General features: G+C 38.7%; 2 protein-coding genes across 2 annotated transcripts in view; one reads left to right on the forward strand and one right to left on the reverse strand.

The window, feature by feature from the left end:
• LOC110978753 (uncharacterized) overlaps positions 1 to 17491 on the forward strand; it is a 73970-nt gene that overhangs the window by 22585 nt on the left and 33894 nt on the right. The window lies entirely within an intron of this gene.
• LOC147798232 (cell adhesion molecule 3-like) lies at positions 7819 to 15379 on the reverse strand. The gene has a single exon (XM_087141080.1). The coding sequence runs from the start codon at positions 14829 to 14831 to the stop codon at positions 13395 to 13397; it is 1437 nt and encodes a 478-aa protein (XP_086997206.1). The 5' UTR covers positions 14832 to 15379; the 3' UTR covers positions 7819 to 13394.

Below are 17491 nucleotides of genomic sequence, written 5' to 3' on the forward strand. Positions count from 1 at the left end.
GGAGGAAGTGTAGGTCATGATGCAGAACATCTTGGGGTGTTAATTCGGCAACACTTATGGACTGCGGATCCTTGAGTAATCTTAAATTAAAAGATGATTGAAAGAGAAGAAAAATGCCGATATATTCAGGTGCAAATTTGATGTATTGTTTTGTGAAGTATTATAATTTTTAAAATACTTTTTGTTCTGCATTAAATACTCGTATAAATTTGTTTGTAGCCCTCTATTAGACTAAGATAAAAATGAAAAGAATTTTTCCCTGCCTCGAAAATGTCTCATGTCATGTGAAAGTTTGCATTACTGACCGTTAGCTTTCTCTCTTGATGGAGTACTATTAGTTCCAACTTCAAATTACCATGGCCTGAAGGACAAATTCTTCCACTATGCCAGAACATGTCTGCCTCTCATCCTTGTCTGATTATAAACTGACAAATTTATGAGTTTAAAACTGCAGTGTAAGTGAAAGATTAGGCATAACAGCTTGTGATTATAGGGTATACAGAATTTGCTTCCAGCTGATGTCATGTCAAAGACTATTATGTGATCTTGAGGGGGAGAACAGTCTGACAAACTCCAAGCAATTGTTGCCTGCCCCTTTAGAATGTCAAATGACTTTGACCAGGCTGAGACCTCCGTGAATACTCCTAGAGATATTTATTTTTATTTACTACTATTGATAAGCATTGCGCCATTTTACAACAGTGGAGATGTTGCAGGCAATCATCCATAGCAGTATAGCTTGACATAAGGAGCAGATGCCTGTGACAGTTCATTGTGGCTTTTTGTTCCTGGCAGTTAATAATTCTTTGAGATGGAGACTCAGTTATTACCGTTGGAAGCATGTTACAGTCTTATTTAGAGTAAATTATAATGAACTACCAGTCTTGGTACTGGTACTAACCTTCCTAGTTTTCATTGAAACTAGTTTTGGTTTTGTATTAAAAAGAATAGTGAATTTAACAAAACAGTTTCATTGTGACTTTATCAAAGCAGACCTAAGCTACTGTACCATTTTACATTATTAATATGTCGAATTTCTTTCTTGAAAAAAGAGTGGTTTTTTTTAATTGAGCAATTGTTTTTGAAGAGCGACATTGTACATGTATTAAAAACAGAATCATTCATTTTCCTTTATTTTTTTCATTTTGCATCAGATATTAAACACAAACAGATGTACAAATTTTTTCAGGATATGCTAAATTTCTAACAGAAACGGAAAATTGTATATTTATGAATGTATTATATATTTTGTATGAGGTCCTTGAGAAAACTTCCATTACATCCAATTTAGTCTTCCCCCCATAAAGGCACCAAAATCTCCTTATCTCAAATTGATGTCTAATAAATCATATTGATGCTGCCACTGACAGCTGGCCAAATTTTGCTCCCCCAAATTCCCAGGTAAACAGGCACCCACAAAATACCGATACACAGAGAGCCTGAAAAGAGAACAAACCCTCTTGACTGAGCAGAACAAAAGAGGGCAAGGGAAACACCTGCCTTGTGCCTGTTGACAAGATTCCTGTCAAATTAGCCAAGGTCCGCCTTTGTCCTGGAGCAACCCAAGCCAAGATTAGCACACTTTGTGACAGCGGTTCTGGTCAATGGCCAGTTTGCCGACTGCCTGTGCTGCATGGGTAGCCCTGACACTGGACCCAGCATTCTGTTAAATTGGGGGACAACAACCCTGCCTTGTGAATGCCTCCTCATCCCCAGCGTGAGGGGACAAAGAGGGGAGAATTTGGCGGGGAAATTTGATTGGCTTTTTGCACTCACTGTTCCCAGAGTCACACAGTCGAGTGGTTAACTCTGGAACAGGATTCGGATGTCATTGTGTGCAGTATTTCAGGAAAAATATTAATGTGAATTTGACAAAATTAAGGTTTCTCAGAAATGTCTGTCGTAGGAATATTTACTGTCGCTAGATCTAGAAGGGAACACCTCTCATTTGTAGGCATTTGTCCTGTATTGTGTTCCTAAAAATCACAAAACATGCAGTTAATGAAATGCAATTGTGCACTGAAGATTTTCAATATTGTACATGTGAAAAGTGTGAAAGAATGATTATTTGTAGTTTTTATTTTAAAAATTCCAAATTATTTGTATTTTTTATAAAAACAAATCCAATACTCACATGTATATTATTCAGAATTTAAAAACCTCTGAAGGAAAATTGTTCCCATTGGCAGAAATTGCATCTTGTAAGGGAGAAATACAGCTGAAAAGGGTGTACCGTACATGTAGGTACAGTACATATATGTTTAGATTATGATAATTATGAGGTAAAAACATTGTTAGTTTGAAAGCAGATGCAGTCGACAGGAACACTCTCTTGGACTTCAGCACTCTCAATAATTATGTTGATAAGGTATCCCAATTGCCACTTGTTTGTCCTCTGCTCGATATGTTTGTTGGAAGCCATGTGCCATCCAGTTAGATGATTAACTTTCTCGTTTGCTCAGGCAGTATGGCAGAATCAGAAGAAATGAGATAAGGGTCACTGGGTGGAGCGCAAATAGGTAGGTGTAGACCCAAGATGCTGTCTGGGCTATCTGTAGGCCCAAGATGCTGTCTGGGCTATCTGAAGACACACGTGGACCTACATCCCAATTTAATTATTCCAGTATTATCAAGTTGCTCTTTTTAAACTGACTTTCCTCTTGGGATAAGGATTTGCATACATGAATTTATTTGAAGACCATGGAGCAGCTGTAATAGCGTGGGAAATTGTTTCATTTAGATTGGATTTCCCCTGTTATGTGTTAATGATTAACCAAACCTTCATTGTTAGCAATGATGAATGAATCAGGCTGGGACTGCACAAAGGGTGTTTTTCCCACTCGTATCATAGATGGTCAATTGAGCTTGTTAGTGGAGCAAATATAATAGCTATTGCACCAGGACCTTGAGATTGGGTGTTGATCTGTTGCTCAATTCCAGTTTAAAAGTTACCCCATTTATTTTAGCGCCATCTTTTTGTTTTCCCATAAAAGCTGCCATAGGGAAGCTAGATAGGAGAGGGAAAAGAACTTTGCTTTACTGATATAATTAATATATTCATAAATTTGAAGGGTATGAGACAACTGAAAAAATTTTAGAAATATTCCCTGCATTCTTAAGTTCAGTCAGAAAATGACAGCATGCATTTTTTAGCGTGTGAGAAAGAACAGGGCTGAGGCCACAGGCAAGTGCGAGTATGACTTAAAAAAAGCAGAGCTTAAAGGCAAATACCACTCTTACAGTGTAAAACACATTCTTTTGCACACTGTACAACGTTGGGCACAGCAAGCTTTGCGCAGTGTTGGATGTTGCTGTATCTATGAGAATGCGGAAGCATTCTCAGAGAACCTGTTTGTTGCAGGCAACTGTTATGGCAGTTCGGTTCCATGGACATGACTGTTGAGAAAACATTGCATTGGTTTTAAAACAAGGAACTTTTTGAGAGAAAAAAAAATAAAAAAGCAGAGAACAGAAACACAACGACAAACACTTGTGTTGCCTTTGTTGCAATTCACTTATCATGGGAAGGAACAAAGCATGGAAAAACACAGAATGGGGAGTGTGTTTCAGACTTCAGATGAAATCTTTACTGAAGGTGTGTTCAAAACTTCCTCCTGAATTTATTGTAAGCCACTGTATCCATACTTTCAGTTTTGGGTCATGCTTGTATCATGGGTTAATTTATTTCATCCATTGGCTTGCAGTTTCCATTGCCCTAAAAGGGGAAGCATGAAAGCTCCTTTTATACAATGTCAGCAAGTAAATCCTTTCAAAGCTTTACACAACAAGGCCACAAAAAGGGTATATTTCAATAACTTGTAAATCCTTTTGACAGCCCCGTCTGTTAAAACTGTCTGTGCACATAAATTCAATATAAAAAATATTGCTACAAATAAAAAGAAGTTTACTGCAACTGGGAAACCTCTATTGTGTGTTTAGAACAGGGGTTTGGTTTCCAGTAATTTCACTTCACATTTTAAAGCCCATATAATGAGGGTTGGAAATAAACATGTTATATTTGTGCCTTGAGGTTCAGAGCGAAATCCGCCAAATTGCAGTACTGGAAGGCTCAGCCTTGTTTAAATTTTAAACCATATGGCGACTGTGCATAAATTATATCTTACTTTGCATTCATGTCTATGTATGTACATTATGTTCAGCAAACGTGCCTTTGTTTGAGATTGCATAATGAGGAATAAACGAATCCGAAGAAGTCATCTGTTGTCTGTGCAGGAATTAATTTTATTGAATTAAAACATGAGAAAGCACCTGTTTGCTTTTCTTATTATGGTTTGGGAAAATACTTTATTGTTCCCCCCCCCATCGGGCTCATTTCACTAGCATTAACAACTTGCAGAATCCAGAAGTACACATGTACTACTTATCATGTCCGTCTTATTGTGTTTACCATTTTGCCAATCCAATGATTTCAAAATCCTGAAATGCCTCTGTCCTCTTGTCATTTTGCCTTTGAAAAAGGTTTTGCTAGGATTGAAATTTTAGACCCTCTAACTTTTTTATTTGCAAATTTATGAATCAGGTCACTGAAGTCAGCAAGCAGTTTGCAGCAGTTTTTGTACTTTACAGAAATTTCACAAATCCATCCAGAAATTAAATTCTGAACACTTTCATGTTTTGAGTTACTACATTTATGACCATTTTGGGTCATCTGCTGAGTTCATTAGGATCCAGGAGAAATTGACAATTATTCTGTTTTTTAAATAACATTCAAATTGCCAAATATACAGAATTGAGTGATGCCAGCCAGTGACACTAAAGTGTGAAAGTCACATACGGGGGAAGCTTTTGTAATCCAGCAGATTTGCTGTGAGTGTGGTCATTTTTGACACGCAGCTATTGCACAGATGCTACGTGTACCGCACCTTCAGTGAAACACCAAGCTCAGCATTGAAATTCCTCAGAGTAAAAAGGAATGACCTGAATATGGCTTCATCGATGTTCTTTCTCACGGTTTGCTGATCTGCATTCTGACGCCGCCCTTGAAAGAATGCAGTGCCTGCCTTAGTTCTGGAGACAGGATCTTAATCTTTTTCTCCACAATCTGTTGGATTTACATCAACTTCACAGCATTACAGTGGCCAGAGGCATGGGGTGTGCCACTTCTGTGTTCCCTGTCTGGGCTGGGTTTAGCCTGGGCTTAGGGGTGGTAACATTTTAAGAGCTGTAGTTGGTTGCTGGCAATGTGGTGATTGATAAGGAGAGATCCTGGGATTCAGTGTGTCCTGTAATGTACTTGAATTTTTCATTGTGGAAAGTTGTGAGTTTTTGTTCAAGTAGTTGTGGGAATATATAAAATCGTTCTGTAACTATAATGTTTTGGATTTTTGGGCATTTGGAAGTGAATTGTTTTTAATAAAATGTAATTAGTTTAATTTCTTGACACCCTTTTCCATATTTGGGTTGACTTTGGAACTACATGTATTTACTTTTTCTTCCTCCATGCTAAAATCAGTGCCAGTTAGGAATTTGTTCCTTACAAATTATTTCTTTCTCTATGAACTGACACGTTTGTAAATTCCAACTGCATACAGCTACTGTAGAATTGGATTAAACAGTGATCCAAATACACAAATCATTCTGTACACAGTTTTGACCAAAAATGGACGGCGGCTTTTATATTCCAGTCTTGTCTCGGAAAAAAAGGCCTAATTTGGAAGCATTTGTTGCCTGGTCCACACACTCGTCACAGCATGGTGTTGAAAGGAAGCACTAGGAGTTTGGCCAAAGGGCCACTGCTAGTCGTATGTTAGCCAGGTTTTGCCTAGAGGGGAAAGGACTCGCGTGCCAGGGAAATTATCCGAGTTGATACCAGCTGTGCAGGCACGCTTCCACCCCGCTAGACTGCTGTGTAGACTAGATGCACATGTACTGTACATGTGCTGTACATGTGCTGTACATGTACTGTACGTACCTACATACGTGATACTGACTTGAACTGAAGTGCAACTCATAAAACTTGGGGATTTAAGTTGAGTTCAAGCAAGTATTAAATTTCTGTGGATTAGACTACATTTGACAGGAATGTTAAACCCAGCCAGACATTTGCAGAAAGTGGGTGAAATGTTTTGAAGATTAGCAATACTGTATTTTTCAATTTGTTTGAAAGTGACATAATACTGCAAAGCATATATATGTTTCTGAAATATCCCTTTTGTAAATTTGGAATTTTCAAGTAACATTTTACATATTGTAGTTAAATATGAATACTCTGATATCAGCCAGACACTACCCATCTGTCGTCATATGATTGCGTGTAGGTCATATCTGTGGTATTCATTATAGTATCTTGCATCACATACACAGGTGGACACACTGCTCAGCCTCCTAAAATACCAGAACCACAACCACACACCAGCCGTCCACAAGGCAGGCAGAACTTCCACACCTACAGAAATAGTATGGGGCCAGACCCCTAATTCAGGACTCGCTCGCACATTGCACACAGACAATGCCGCCTGTCCAAGCCACACTAGAACGCCACTGTTGAGGAAGTTGCCCTTGTAGGGGAGGCCCTTGTTCCTGGGTGTTGGGGTGTGGAATTGATCAGTCATTTGACTGGAAGAATTGATTGATTGAATCTGAAATCACGATATGAGGTGTTTGTGCTGCTGGGTAGGTTATGGATTTCAGCAGCTGTGGATTGGTTTGAGCTATCAGTGGAAAAGAAAAACAGTGTAACCAACTTACTATATACATCACGTGGGGCATGTGTTCAAGACTTGATAAGAGTTCTTCAAGATCCTAACCTTTCACTGTAGCCTGGAATGTTTGCTAGGTCATGGGTGTATACACATGTAAAAGGGATGTTGTTCATTTCTTGTGAACTTTAGAAACAAGAAAATAAGGGCCTCTGTTTCTTATCTAGAATTTATTTTTTCCCCATCTCGTCTTCCTATTGTTTGCCAAGTAATGCGAACCATTCCTGCAGGTTGGGAGAGATAATCCAGCAAATATTATCGTGAACTTTGAAATTCTGGCATAGGTGTATTTTTCTTGACCAGGCATGGGTAGGCCGAGGGCTTGAAGGACACAGGCATGCGGGTGTTTGATGTTCATATCAAAGGCCTATAAATGATTGAATAGCCCTCGAGCAAAAGCCTTGCGCCAAGTGGACTGCACTTGTGCACAGGTGTGTGGAGGTTGTTAAAAGCCTGGCACGTGCCAGAGGTCTTTCAGCTCCCCTGACTGGCAATTCCATGACACCCATTCAGGACCGCACTTTACTGTTTGTGACCCTAATGGGCTCAGGAGGGCGATGAATGGGTGTCTGGAGGGGTGTTGGGAGCAGGTGGTATGAGGAAAATTCCCACGCAATCTCACATTGTATAGGGACGTTCTCTTGCTCTGTTTCTGATTGAAGTGGAGGATTCTGGAGATTATCCCTTGATTACAAGAATTCATTGTGGTACACAAGGAAGTGTGAAACGAGGAAGTTACAAACATGTAAATGTGTTTACATGTACATACAAATTGCTGTATGTGCATTTCAGATTTGTATTTTGTGTATTTCACAATCAGATGCATTTGTATTAATTTAGGGGATATTGCTTGGGATAAGAGTAGCAGAAGAGTGATACAAATTCCTTTTGGGTTTGTTTTTTAAATGGTCACAGTCTTTAAGTTTAAACTGTTTAAGTTTTAAAATATAAAAAACTGTTGTATATTTTCCATCTGACGTTGCTCACTGATGGCATTCTGTACCGTATTCACAGCGGGAATCAGTTTCCGTGGCATTTGATTGTAATTTCACAATGATGCTTGCCATGACATGAATTAATGAACAGCAAAAACTCTCAATGACCTTTTTAGCCATTTGACTCTCTCATGTTTTATTTACATATATTTACATTTAACAACCTGTCCAATATTCTTTTGATTTACAATTCCACATTTACATCCCAGAATGATTCAATCATTTAGTTCCTATGCATGTTTTTATGTTAGCTGATCAGACTACATCCATATTAGTACGTTTCCCATCGAAATAAATACATGTAGCACAACACATTGATGATGAAAACGGATTATAACAATTACGCAAAATACAAATTGTACATGTACATCTTATAAAGTAAAAACAACTTTTCAAAGCACAATCAAGCATAAAAAATGTCCAGTTGACTTTTGTGAAAAAACAAGGGTACAAGGGTACCGGTATGAACATTGCAATTTTTTTTCAGGTTACCATGCACAGAATATATGTTGCCCAGAAACAAATGCCAACTGCAAACAAAGAAATATGAAAAATAACAGTAATTTTCTGTACACCGTACTCAGTTGACCACACATGACCAGTTCTCAGTTGACCACACATGACCAGTACACAGTTGCTCTCCAGAGTAATAGATGTATAATTTCTCTAGTTAATTGTCCAACAGAAATCCAAATGGGATGTCATTCCTGTTACATTTAAGAAACAGCTGTGTTGCACTCTCTACTGACACACAGATGACAGAGTGTCATTGCTTCTATTGTCATCCAAAAATAAATCTAGTTGAATAGAATAATGCACTTGCATGTAAATAATCAATGGAATATACGTGACCAAGTTAACTTAATGTTAAAAAAACAATTTGTTCAAGAAGATATTTTCAAACTGATTTATGTTTATTGTTATTTTTTAATTAATTTTTAAAATCAATAGTTTTTAATTAAAAAGTACCTTTCAACCAATTTCACTTCTATTGGTACATGTAGTTTTTATAAGAAATGATAAATAAATGTAAATGTACATGTATGCTTGCCTGTGATATAAAATCGATCGGAGAGGGTGTGGCCATTTTCAGCTGCTGTGGCATTTGCTTTGAATGCCATAATCAGCTTTCAGCAATGTGATGGTACACTGTACATATATATATCGGCTTGTGCCTAACCAACTAGCATCACGTCATTTGTTGAGGTTTTTACAATCTGTGACTCATCACCGGATGAAGGGATACTCCCAGGATTCATGTGGGGCAGTTATTCCTAAAAAACAAAAGAAGTGACCGAGAGTACAATAGTGAATTGCTGAGGGGTGACATAAGGAGACTTGGTCTTTGTTCTGGAAAGCCACAATAATACATGAATATGATGAGTAATCCAACAATACTAGAGACTTTATGAATCTTGGTTGATAAGAAAAATCTCATGAAAGCTGCCCTCCGAAGTCGTTTACAAATAGACACATTGTTCTTATTTCCGTTGACTACTTTTTTTTAGTTTGGAAAACCAAACCGATAGATGAGTCATAATACCCGTGAATAATTTAATTGTTTGTCGTCATGCTTCATGGGTTTTAAAAGATCTGATGGTTCAAGTGTTGTTCAACTCAATGGCGGCACTACCAGGGGCTTTTTTGGAATCCCTAGATGGTCAACCACATGGATATAACCCCAGAATGAGTAATTCTGTGGTCCTTTGTGTGTACTTCCAGCAAGGGGCTTAAATAAAACTCGTGTATATCTTTATTTTTATAATCACACCTGTATGATTTCACACTTCCAGGGTATTTTCTAATGATCTCATTTTCACCGCACAATAGAAAGTCAATGTGGAATGACTAAGCTTAGTTTGTGGTTGAGCTCATGGGGGATTCACCTGCAACTCTGCATTGACTTAATGATGTCATGAAAATATATACTGGGTTATGACAGGGGTGGTGTCAGGTGTGCTGCGAGGGGAGGGGCTTGAATCCACCAAAGAGGAGGCACCCTCTCAGATTTTAAACTTTAAATAGTTGGTCATCAACATGGTCAATTTGGTCTTTTGGTTTTAAATGTTCATGTTCAAATGGTTAAACTAAATAACAAACATATTTCCCATTGTATTGTCCTCTGCAAAACAATGATGAATTGTATGCAAATAGCATTGAAACTGGCAAACCTGAAATGACGTTTGGTACTGAGTGTCAAGACATGTTTAAGACCACATACCAGTAGGATGGATAACGATTTGGCTTGTTCATCCCCATAGATGGCAAGTACGAATCAAGGTCAGAAACTACATGTATCTTCTCTTGTGCTCAATTAAACCTGGCCCCTCTAATGAATGAGACATGACCTGCAAATGGATCCAGACTGTTCAATACATCTGTTCCTCTGTGTTACTGGTTAGTGTGCACAAACAGAAGAGTTTGTTTTGTGGATGGTGACCACTTTTAAAAGACCAAAACTGAAACGCTTGTCACAGCCAAAAATGGTCATCATTTCAACCCTCTGTTTTGAACACATTCTGAAAAGTTAAGCAGCGTTTAACCCAGATGAAATCAATTCTCCAAATTTGTCTTGCGAATTTAATGCTCTTTACAGTGTTGTTCACTGAGAAAAGTGCGATCACTTAAAAGATAACTTCACCTGAATGATATTGAGAAAGATAGAGATATGGAAAGCTATGTGTTCTTTGTCAATATGAGACTGATAGGGACTGGGACTTGGTACATTTATCTTTGTTGTCAGTTCATGGAAGTTCAAGTTTACCAGGGTCAAGCCATTTCCACTGGCTTCACTCTGAAATACACATGGACATACATGTACAGGGTAAATCAGCTGGCAAACTACTGCACACAAAGAGTAGGCTTTCCCCTTCATGGTTAAGAGACTATTAAGAAAAGATTAACAGGTTAACAAGTATGACAAGCAATGAATCATGCGTGGACATACAGTATGCATAGAGTGGGTCTGTGTGGGCAGCACACTATAAGCATTGTCTGCGTGTAGACTGTACCATAACCATTACTGAAGTAAAGGCTTCATTCATCTATAGAGGATAAATTTTGTTTAATACCAGTAAGTAAACAATTTAAAAAAAGAAGAAGTAATAATTGGCTTTTCAACTCGACATTTCAATTGCTGTGTTTTGGCAGTGTTGTTCATTGGACAAACTACCTCAAATTAACAACAGCTACTTCCTTCAAAGTCAAGGACAATATCGCACATTTTTCAATGAACTTTGACCATCTTACAGTTAAAAATAATCCTCTCAGGATAACCTTGGATTTTGATACGCTTGGAACACAATGATACAAATTACTATTAAGAATTCAAACTGCTCATTAAAAATTGAACATGCGTCAAAAAATATTCCTTAGTTCTTGATGGCTTCGTGAAATATTCACAATGTTCTCTTATGGCACATCCTCATAACTAAGCAAGTATCCATGACAACCACACCTTGAGTAATGGAAAAAGTTATTACTTATGCTATTTTTGTCCAACAACTTCATCATGTGTTGGATCACTGCATTTCCACAGCAGTTCATTTTGTAACAGTTCACAAATGGAAGCATTTTTTGGACTAAATGTTGTTTGTCACCCCCAAATATGTGAACCCTCAGTGAATTCTATACCGTAAAGCGTAAAAGGAAGTAAAATACTGTAATGCTGTCTTACTGGGAAAACAAAATTGCTTGTAGTCTGGTCTTTGTCTTGATAAGATGGATGATATTGTTACGAGCTCCTCTTTCACCAGTGAGAGAGTTTGGCAATTACTGAATGTAGATCTCACTTGTCAAGGTCATTAATATCTGGGCAAGTTTGGTTGGTTGCTAAAATATAACTCATCATAGCCAGTGTTTTCTTGTTGATGCACGATTTGCTGTTTCCCCATATGAACAAGGAGCTCATTCTAAATTCCATACATTTACATCAAGCATACAGTAAATGTTAGTTTTTTTTCTATTTGTAATTATTTTTGTTTAGATTCCTGTATTTCAAAATAACTAAAATTCCTCACAAAGGAAAATTTGAGCAGAGAGCCAAAAGTTATTTTTTACAACAGAAAAGGATATGAAAGCTGTTCTGTAATCGAATTTTAAGCACAAATTTGGTTGTAGAGTTTTGCTTGAATATTCGACTCCTGCGTGGTCTTCACATGATGCACGTTGCTGTGCCAACAATTTCATAGCAAAAAAAGCTATCACATTTTCAATGTACTTTTGAATAACACAAATTATAGATTATTTATTCAGTGGCACTCGCACAAAGGGGCCCCTGAGCAGACGCAGGGGTTAACGATAAACAGCAGCCGCCGTAGATCAGACCTATTGACTGTCACACAGACATGTATTTATTGAGTGCCCCTACCAGCATCATTACTCCTGGACCATTTGAAAGCAGTGAACTACGGCGCTTGTGAGGGGGAACGAGATGCATGTTCATCTAAATTTAGAATGAGAGTGACCTATTGTCTGATGTGAAACATGGCTCATGTTGCAAAGCATAAGATGAATTCTGGCCTTAGGTGTGAATATGTCTTCCATAAATGCTACAAATTTGATATGCATAAAAATGATGTTGTAGGTATTTGTTAGGAGTCACCAAATGATCAGGGTTTGTTTTCAAAACAATATTGCTTACTTTTGTATACATCACTTGTCATTACTTTGAAGAAAACATATTGGAATGATAACAGTTCTTTTAAATTAAGTTAACAACAACAAAAATTCATCAATTGTTTAAGCAGAGATATAGAGTAGGCCATCAAGTTGAGCCATTTAGACAGCCCATCACAGAGCTAACTAATCTACGAGTTAGCAAAAGCACTAGTTACCAATTACAAAAACATCCCTTATGGACAGTAAAAGAATGTTAACTGATTCACCCCTTTTGTGTAGTACTTCATGTAAGTATTGCACAGGAAAAGTACAAAATTCAGGTTCAGGGGTGTCCCAAGAAAATAATGTGCATGTTTCAACATGATCGCTTCAAAGATTCCCAACGGGCATTGACAAACTATTTTCCCCCAAAATTTTATTAGATTTAGTCACAGTGTTCCTTACGCAGGCAAATTTTGTGCCACTCCAAGTTTTAAGATTTTATACATATTTGCATACATTGATATTTGACAATTTTATTGTTCTGAAACCTGAACCAGCTGAGAGATGTGATGGACCGCTACATTATTTTTCATTAAATGATATTGCGTTGTCATGGTAATTAGAAATCTGACAGACACTGGGTAAAAAGTTAACCAACGCAATGTGGAAAATGAGAAGCATTTTGGTTATTGTTACATTAAAGATCTTGATTTGACAAGTTTCGTAATTCTCTCTATTGACACCCTGTTTACCCACCCAAGAAGGCACACAGATCAAAGTTACGTTATTAAAGGTGGAGATTAACTCTAATTATATAAGGGCAACAATTTTTAAGTGCATAATAACATGGGTGGCCATGACAACATTGCCACGAGTAAGAAATATTTGAAAAGAAACAAAGAAATTGCATTAATTAATTGCAGTGATTGTTTTTTTACATCTGGTGGTCATGTTTGATTTTTCGTCAGTGATCATTCCAAACCTAACATGAGCAGTACTTCCTTCATAATTTTTCTATTACAAAATTAATTTGAAAAATTTACATATTTACAGTTTTTTCCTCTTGAAAATGGTTGCCCTAAATCTCTAGCGTCATACCCTCGTCCCAGTTTTGTCCAATTTCCTCGTAAGGGGGCTCTTCCACCCAAGGCACCTGTACTGCCACGTTCCTGTGCCAGGGTGCTGGCCGTTGCCATGTGGGCATGTCCCTCACGCTGATGTGGTCCCGGGGCTCAAAGTAGATGCTACCCTGCTCCCAGCCCTGGATGGATGAGGGTCCATACTGCCCGTAGATCATCTGGGGCATCTGGGTGACCGTCTTGGGACTCTGTGACCGGCAGCGGCAGGTGACCACGATGAGGACGATCAGAACTAAGAGGATCAGTGTGAGGGTACTAGCGATGATGGCTAGGACCTCCGGCTTGAGGATAATGTTGTTGGAGGATGTGGGGTCTGTCTGCGGTTTGCTTGGGGCCCCTCCTGTGTCATCGCCATTGGGTGGCTCCTCCTTAGATGGCGTTGTGCCGTAAATTGGATTTGTGATTGCTGGCCTGACATCAAGCGTAATGGCACCTGTTGACCTTCCAAGATCATTGGTTGCATTACAACCAATGATCAGGCCATCATCCAAAAGGGCAGCTCTGAAGATAATCCTCTTGTTGTTGTCGGAGTAAGAGATCCTGGATTGGTCAATCTTCTCGCTGAAGGTCCATGTGTACGATGGGGGAGGATTGGCCTTGGAGTCGCAGATCAGTTCTATTTCCTGGTCAACCACAATGTTCTGTGGAGCATCAATTTCTACTCTCACTGGCGAAAAAGTCACATCCAAGGGACCCAGGCTGCAGCTTCGATGGACTGTGTTTGTGGCAGAGGTGGTCAGCTTACACTGGAATATATCCCCGTGGTTCTCAGGCCCAACCGTAAATGTGTAATCGATGTTACGGAAGTCTTGAGTGTCTTCCGTGTGTGTGGGAAGAGGAGCCCCTTGGCGGGTCCACATCAGCGTAACTGGCGGGTTGCCACGCTTGGACTGGCACGTGATCGTGATTTGTTCTCCTTCTTGGAAGCTGTCTTGTGTCAAGGGAAAGCAGCTTGGGTATTGGCTGGGTGGGACATGGTGCACTACCAGTCTGGCTTCAGCGGACTCCAAGTTTAAACTGTTGGTGTTTCTTGTGTAAACTGCACATTTATACATTCTATCGTCTGCCAAAGTCACATGGTTTATCATGAGATTGTACTCACCACGATCCGCATCCTCCTCGATACGGAGACGGGCATCTTGCGGTATGATGTTTGCTCCTGCACTGATTTGGACCCTCTCACGGTACCATCGCACTTCATGGATGGAGGGCTGCAGATCATTGAGGATGCAGTACATGGTCACATTTGCGTGCTCAAGTTCTGTTGTCATCATAGGTTGCACTTTGAACCTCAGATCACAGAGAGCCACAGCTGTCAAGGCAAGAAGCTGTAGTGATGTCTGCAAAGATTTGGACCAGATCTTGTGCCACTCCATCTCGATTGCCCTTGACAAAACCAGTTCCCTGAATTCAGTCTCCAAGTTGTTGGCCAAATCCTGTATCTCAAGAAGCTGGTGATTTAGTCTCTGGATTCCTCTGCCCTTGGCTGAGCAGGAATTCCTCTCATTGCTAATTCGTTGACCACATTTGCCATGTACTTGGTGCCACCCTGTATGGAACACTACTCTAGAGGCCTCTGTAATGTTTAACACTCAGTTCCCATTGCTTGGTGGCTGATTCGTCCAATTGCTAATCATCCAATCCTGTTAATTTTGAAGGAGCTCCAAAAGTGTGGTAGGAGTGAAAAACCACCAAGTTCACAAGCCTGTGCGAAGTCCACTTGCATGCAGTTGTACACGTATAAGAAATTGCAGGCTGTTAATTGAGCTAGTCCAAGTGCGCAGGGCTAGGGTCTTTCTGGTATCCACTTCATCTGGTTCTGTGTATTGCTCAACCAAACTCACTACTGCTGTTCACCCATGACATCACCCCCTCTTGAGTCACACGTCTGCCACGTGCGGGGCTGGCTGTGTGAGTGACACCAAAAGTGTGCCACATTGGACCAATCAAGTGCCACTGGAGCCTGTTGGCTGCTGCCGTGTGGGTGGGACTTGATATGCAAATGAGGTCATTGAGGGCTGGGCGTGTTGGCACTTGTCAGTGATTTGTGAACAGGTATTCTGTGTAACAGCTGTGAGCATGCTCAAGGACACACAATGAAGTAATTGGGGTATTGAAAGCATGTAGGTGTAGTAATCTGTAGGATTCTTTGTGAATTGAGTTTTCTAATGATCAGACAGTAACTGAAGCTGAGAATATTATTGATAAATATTTGGACAGAACCATTTCTCAAGATAGGGCTACTTGAACAACATATTTTGCCTGAGAAGTCATCCCAAGGGAAAGGCTCTTAAGATACATGTACAGGTACATGTATATATTCATTTTAGGTTTGAGGATTGATCAAGTAGAAAACAACCTTGCAGTTTTGTGTTAAATTTGTTCACTTGCTGAGATGTTTGGTTTTTTTCATCAGGAGTGGGCCACGTTGAGCATTCACATGTGGAAAGCACAATAAACAGTATAGCATACCAAAGTATGTGTTAATTCACTGCTTGTTCTTTGTCAAATGTTCTTGTTAAGCATTTAAAATCTTGCATTGTAAAGAGACAGTTTGGATTTGATTGAAGTAAACATGTCCCACACTCATATACACCACTGCTTGATACACTGCTTTAGACCTCTAGAGACTTTCTCAAGCACAGCCCTCTTTATCCAATTTCTTCCATTTCTGCCTTTATTTTCCCATAAGCCTCAAAATCTTTGACCTGAATCAAGGGAAATGAGTCACGTCTTGCCAACTACATGTAATTTTGTCATACAACCAAAAGTCAAATTAGAATAATTTTACATTGATGGAAAGTGTTTCCTTTCTTTTGCAAACTCTGTTGCATGTCTAAAGCATCAAAATGCATCATGTTTAGAGGAACCAAACCTTGACAAACACATTTCTGGTTTACGTTTGAAAAAAAATGAGTTAGGGTCAGTACTTGATTCTTTTCCCATCGTAAGGGTAAATTATGAAAACAGCATTTTGTAAAGAAAAATCATAACTTTTCATGATTAAGAATTTTAATGATTATTACAATTACGCTAAGAAATTCTCAGCATCCAGTGATTCTAATTCACTGTTGACATTCCCCATCATTTTTTACAAACATAATCCTTCTAAAAGCAAATTTATCAAGTAAAATTTATACTGTACAATGGCTCTACTAACATTTCAGTTAACACATTTTCCAAACACAAAACAGTCACAGTTTTTGTTAAATTTGTTCGCTTGCTGAGAAATTTGTTTTTCTTTTTTCATCAGGAGTGGGCCACGTTGAGCATTGAGATGTGGAAAGCACAATAAACAGTATAGCATACCAAAGTATGTGTTAAGTCACTGCTTGTTCTTTGTTAAATGTTCTTGTTGAGCATTTAAAATCTTGCATTGTAAAGAGACAGTTTGGATTTGATTGAAGTAAACATGTCCCACACTCATATACACCACAGCTTGATACACTGCTTTAGGCCTCTGGAGACTTTTTCAAGCACAGCCTTATTAATCCTGTTTCTTCCATTTCTGCCTTTATTTTCCCATAAGCCTCAAAATATTTCGATCTAAATCAAGGGAAATAAGTCACATGTCTTGCCAACTACATGTAATTCTGTCATACAACCAAAAGTTATATTAAAAAAAATTTACATTGATAGAAAGTGCTTCTGTCTTACCTTTGCAAACTCTGTTGCTTGTCTAAAGCATAAAGATGTATCAGGTTTAGAGGAACCAAACCTTGACAAACACCTTTCTGGTTTACATTTGGAAAAAAAAACTGAGTAAGGGTGAGCACTTGATTCTTTTCCCCTCATAAGGGTAAATTATGAAAACAGCACTTCGTAAAGAAAAATCATAACTTTTCAAAATGGTTAAGAATTACACTTACAATTACGCTAAGAAATTCTCAGCATTCAGTGATTCTAATTCACTGTTGACATTCCCCATCATTTCCATTTTTACAAACATAATCCTTCTAAAAGCAAATTTATCAAGTAAAATTTATACTGTACAGTGGCTCTACTAACGTTTCAGTTAACACATTTTCCAAACACA

Source organism: Acanthaster planci, linkage group LG09, assembly GCF_054643075.1.
Source record: "Acanthaster planci isolate LZ-2023a linkage group LG09, COTS_SCS, whole genome shotgun sequence".
NCBI classification, from domain to species: Eukaryota; Metazoa; Echinodermata; class Asteroidea; order Valvatida; family Acanthasteridae; genus Acanthaster; species Acanthaster planci.

Coding starts and splice junctions, on each gene's coding strand:
- LOC147798232 (XM_087141080.1), bottom strand. CDS start 14,831: ATGGAGTGGCACAAGATCTGGTCCAAATCTTTGCAGACATCACTACAG.